Source organism: Humulus lupulus, chromosome 5 (assembly GCF_963169125.1).
Source record: "Humulus lupulus chromosome 5, drHumLupu1.1, whole genome shotgun sequence".
NCBI lineage: Eukaryota > Viridiplantae > Streptophyta > Magnoliopsida > Rosales > Cannabaceae > Humulus > Humulus lupulus.
Genome location: NC_084797.1, coordinates 230,105,295 through 230,111,062, shown reverse-complemented (window position 1 = coordinate 230,111,062; position 5,768 = coordinate 230,105,295). Strand labels below are relative to the sequence as shown.

Below are 5,768 nucleotides of genomic sequence, written 5' to 3'. Positions count from 1 at the left end.
TTGATGATCCAATTAGTGTACATGATATATAAATGCCAAATTCAGGTATTCATTGTTAAGTATCCCATACGTTAGTTACTGTACATACATCTTATATATGACAAGCAAGAAGATGTTACTTTTGTTGTATTCAAACTAAATGGCTAACCCAATTAATGATTTCTATCTTATTTCTATCTTATTAGGGGTTAGAAAAGCAAAGGATAAAAAAGACAAGTTAAAAAATAATAAAAAAGACAAGAATAATAAAAAATATTTTGGGGTCTCTTGTTTTTTGTCATGTTTATTTGCTGTCGAAAACACATAGAGAGTTGGAAGAGAACAAGAGAGAATAATCAATTAATGAATAAAAATGATCACTTTGGACTAAAGTTTCTACTTTTTCTGATGAGAGAAAACCAACGTATAAAACAAAAGACTATCTATCTATATAAGCATATCATGTGTGTCCCCTCTACTGCTACTTATCACCTCTAAATGTAAGAATCTTTTTTAGAGTTAAAAAAGAAGAAAAGAATCACATTAAGAATCATAAAGAAATGAATTATGAGTAAGACCCCTCCCATTTCTCCAATTTTGGTCGATGTAGTAGGGGTCTCAAAGAACTACACAAATGATTCCCACTTGTGAGTTATTATTATAATTATTATTATTATTAGACTCTCCAAAAAGAATCCTTTGTTTCATCATCATCATCATCATGATCATCTTCTTCAACTGTGATACTCCCTGTCAGCTCCTTGGCTCTTTGAGCATGAAGTTCCCAATCGGTTCGAGTCAAAACAAACAACATGGTCACCACACACGAACCCTGAGCAGCCAAAAGACCAAGCCATAATCCTGTAAAATCGAACCCTGCATAAAAGCTCAACCAAATAGCAACTGGCATTCCCACAAGGTAGAAGCAGCCCAAGTTGATATTAGCGCCGAGAGAAGGCTGAGCAGTGCCTCTCAAAACGCCACAAACCGTTGTTTGAGGGCAGTTTCCAAGCTCACAAAGACCAATTATAGGCAAAACCATTGATGTCAATGCAATGATCTCAACGTCTTGTGTGAACATAGTGGCCCAAACTTCCCTAACCATTATAGCAAACAACAATGCCGAGAATCCCAAACCAGAGCTGAATAAGAGGCCAACGATGGCAGCAAGTTTAGCCTTTTGGGGACAGTTTGCGCCGAGCTCATTCCCAACCCTTGTTGAAACACCAAAACTCAAAGAAGACGGGAAAATGTACATTAGAGCTGTGGTTTGGATCAAAATCCCCATTGAAGCAACGGTTGCTTGAGGATTAAGCAACAACCCACATAACAAAATCATGAACTCATACCACCACCATTCGAGACAAATCGAAATGCAGCTTGGTATTGCTAAACTCAAAAGAGACTTCCAAGCTCTGAAACACTCTGAGGAAATCTCAACCCATGTTTTCTTATACAGGTCTGAGATTACAACATATACAATTAATGATGCCACTAGGTTAAAATTTGTCCAAACCCCACTCAAGGCGACCCCTTTAATACCCAAATTGAGAACGGAGACAAGAAAATAGTTTATGGGAATGTGGAGAATGATCGAAAGGGTGGCGCAGAAGGTGAGAGGGAGCGTTATGGATTGAGTTCTAAGATAGATTCTCAAAGGGTGTAGAATCGATTGAGCGATAAGATCAGGGAGAGAGAAAAGTATATAAGATTGAGCTTCGGTAGCTATATCATCTTGTTGACCACAAAGTAGCAAGAATCTCCTCATATTTAACCATAAAATGGCTATGGGGACAGAAGTCAACATAAGCAAAATCACTGTTCTCTGCAAGGTAAGCCCGAGAAGTTTGAACCTTTTTGCTCCAAAAGCTTGGCCACAAATGGGTTCCATCCCCATAGCGAGTCCTGACAAAACAGAGTACCCTGTAATGTTGGCAAATCCGATGGCAAGTGACCCACCAGCCAGAGACAACTCGCCAAGTTGACCTAGAAAAAGCATGGAGATGAGTGAGCGAGAATAAAGCAAAAGCCCAGTTAAGACCATGGGAAGAGCTATGTTGGCTATACATTTGGCCTCGGAAACTGCCTGAGAAAGATGGATCTTTTGGGGATTTTGATTATGTAATTCTAAAGCTGTGATCAAAGGGGTGTGTTCATCTGACTCTTGGCGTCTATAAGAGAGAGTTTTAGGGGGGCTTGAATCATAATTGCACAAGGAAGGAGACGAATTGTGGTGGCACATAGTTTTTGTCTCTTGAGTTTTTCGAAAGGAAAAAGATTCAGAGAGAGAGAGAGAGGTTTAGAGTTGTAGAGAGAGGTGAAGAATGAATTTAAAGGCAGACATTTTTGTGTATATATACTAGATACAAGTATGTACATTTGTTTATTATTATTTATAGAATTTATTAATTATTTTTATTAAATTTATATTAATATTATGTCAATTTTAAATAAATATTATATTTTAATTAAATAATTTATTTATTTTTATTTAAGTTTATGATTGTTCTAATTTTTTAATTTGGAGGTGACAACAAAAAATTATATATTATATATTTGATATAATATTAAATATTATAGGTGGATTTTAAATTTAAGTTTCTTGCTAGTTTTTTTTAAAACAGTTTGTTGTTAATTGACAGTAAATTATATTATATATTTAATATGATATTATTTTAATAAGTAAGTTTAATTTTAAATAATTTTTATTAAATTATAAAATATATGATTTTATTATTTTTAAATAATTATTATTGTAAAATATATCAAAAATATCTTATTTTAATTTATTTAATTATTTATTTTTTTAAAATTATTATTATTATAAAATATCTTAAAAATATCTTATTTTAATTTTTTAATTATTTATTTTATTTTATTTAAGTTTAAGTGTTTATAAATTATCGTTAAATATAAAAATATTTTGTTAAATATAAAAATATTCTATTAAAATTAATATTAAAAAAATAAAAAATTGTTAAAATAAAAAACTTATATTATTTACACATTTATTGTATAGGAGAGATGTATTTATTATGGGTACGACTTCTTTTTGCCTTATACGTATAGGGTGTGAGTATAAATAATAATAATTAAAATTGGAAAGAATAAAAAACAAATTTAAAAAGGGAAAAAACAAAAGATATAGTTTGACGAATTATTTGGAGTTATTTCAACTCATGAAATACTTTGTAAGAGAGTAGTAGTATTACTATTAGTATTACAGAGCGCAGTCATTTTACGAACGACCCATATTGTCACTATTTGGGGCCTGCACAAAGTGGGTCCCAATCCCCACAAGGTTGAATCAAAGAAAAGTCTGGACTCTTTTTTGGTAGAGTTTATGAACCTAATTTGGTACTATATAATAGGCCAAGTTTTCGTAATAATAATTACTATAATTATTGATGGTGTTGGAATGGTGGTGTTTCTTTTGGGGAGTTTGGACCGTTTTAAGTCCGACTATGCACAGTCTTTGAGTGCCCTTAATTATGGTCAATGAGATTAGACGTTTTCTAATTTTGAATCTTCTACTTTGTTGAAAATAATGTGTATATATTCCAAGAATATTACACAAATTAAGAAAATATTTATTCCATATATTAGGGTGATTTTTTTTCTTCTTAAAATTTGGTTTAGAATAAATGATATTTTTTCATCCATTATTTTCCTTATTAAACTTTAGAGAACATCCGTCGAGTATTTCCTTTTTAAGTGTTTCTTATCTGTATTTTTTAAATTCTATATATAGTTTTCTCGAAAAAAGAAAATAGCCATATATATTTTTTCTTTTCATTTATTGCTGATTTCCTCTTTTGTCCTAATTGCTGTGTCAAGGGTTTTTTTTTTTTTTCTTTCTATGTTCGTAGTTTAGCCACTGCATTTAGGGCTTCTAGGTTCAACTCACTAGTCAAAATTAATAAAATTCTATGTTTTACTTTAGAATAACCCATTAATTTATTGAACTTACAACAATATAAACAAATAAAAAAAATACATCTATCTTTAATTTATCCAGCACATTTGGTTCTAATAAGAAACCAGAAACAAGCAGATACGTCGTTCGAATCGCATTCTTCCTACTTATTTATCCCTCATTATTGATAAATATAAAAATATTCCCAATACGTACCACTTTAATGTAATTGGTGAAATTTAATATAAGGTCCTACATATTTTAATTTCAACAATATATTTTTCTTCTTTTCACATTTATCTTACTATTTCTCCTCATACTTATACTTTTGAACTTTTTTTTTTCAATATTTCTCTATGCATATTTTTTTCTCTGTTTTCTTTTTTTCAATTCAACTCATTGGGAGAATTAGTAGATAATATACTTTCACATTATAATCCAACAAACCAATACAATTTTCACTTCTTACAATCCATAATCCAACCCAACTCACCAAATCAAACAATCATATAAAACTATGGTGTAATGAGTCACAAAAATGATAACAATTTCAAGCTGCAAAAGATTTAGATATTGGTTTATAAAAGAAAAAGATTGGTCATTATGGCTCAAAAATGGGAAACTATGATATTCAATTTCATGAGTAAGCTTGAAAGGCTCAAACGATCCAAAGAACATGCCTTAATCAGCTTCTTAATCATGTATACTTAGGATTTCACTTCAAACAATTAATCAATAGTTTCTAGAGTGGTCGAGACTATATATAATCTAATTGTACGCATAAATAGCACGCATAAATATCTCCAAATACTAGTGCAAAAGTAAATCTAATTGTACACACATTATGTTTAAAAATCAAAGATCAAGCTTAAGTAACAACCACACAAGAGTTAAGCACACAATTCATGCAGAATTCATCAATTTCCTAGGAGTAGTCTCATCTCAATCGGATGTTTTATCATTGACAGACAACTTTCAACACAACCATGCTTATGAAAACCTAAAATAAACTAAAGATAAAAAACAACATAAAAACAACGCAACATAAAAAAAATAAAAACAAAGCAGTTCAGTTTCAGTTGTTCCCTTTCCCGACACTTAAACAGTACATTGTTCTCAATGAAAAATAAAATAAAAGAGAAAGAAAAAGAAAAACTCCCTCAACTGAAGTAATTGCTCACTCATCAAGCATATCTGCCTGATCATCTTCAGCTTCCTCCTCATTCTCGTCATCTTGCATCATGGGAATAGATGGTGGATTTGGCTAAAACCATTGTGGTGCAGGTGGATAGTTTGCCATCCCCATACCAAGGTGCATAACATTCATCCTGAAACAAACATCCTAATAGCTGGCCCACTTAATCATGCGTTGCTGGTGTGCTTGGAATTCCATATGGTGAGCATCCAACTCTATAGAGACATTGTACAGAGATTCCTCCACAAGTGTCATACGGTCCACCAATCTCATATTTTTGGTTGATGGCGGTGGCCTAGCCTAAGTTTGAGAAGGTGAGCTCACCCCAATAGTGCCAGTGACCTTGAAGTGAGTGATGGATGATCTATTTAGTATATGCATAGGCTACAACAAAGGCTCAGAAGGATCCCATTTCACACCAGCTTGAGCACACATGGTGGTAATGAGATGGGATGATAGAACCCCTTAGAGACATGTCTGAAACTATTTTGAATGGATGACTTGATTATGCGCCCCACATCAATTGTTTTACCCTTCAAAATGGCATATAGAAGTATGGCAGTATCCGCCTTCACATCATTGGTATGTTTAGTTGGAAAGAACTTCACATTGATAAACTCATGCCATGCTTTTTCAATAACTCCCATCGCATCTCACTTAAACTTAATAGGATGATTT

General features: G+C 32.2%; 1 protein-coding gene across 1 annotated transcript; it reads right to left on the bottom strand.

The window, feature by feature from the left end:
- Nucleotides 1-302: 302 nt before the first annotated feature.
- Nucleotides 303-2,275, bottom strand: LOC133834037 (protein DETOXIFICATION 49-like). The gene has a single exon (XM_062263561.1). The coding sequence runs from the start codon at nt 2,219-2,221 to the stop codon at nt 656-658; it is 1,566 nt and encodes a 521-aa protein (XP_062119545.1). The 5' UTR covers nt 2,222-2,275; the 3' UTR covers nt 303-655.
- Nucleotides 2,276-5,768: the final 3,493 nt, after the last annotated feature.

Excerpts from the sequence above, each read along its gene's own strand:
- LOC133834037 (XM_062263561.1), bottom strand. The coding sequence starts at position 2,221 with ATGTGCCACCACAATTCGTCTCCTTCCTTGTGCAATTATGATTCAAGC.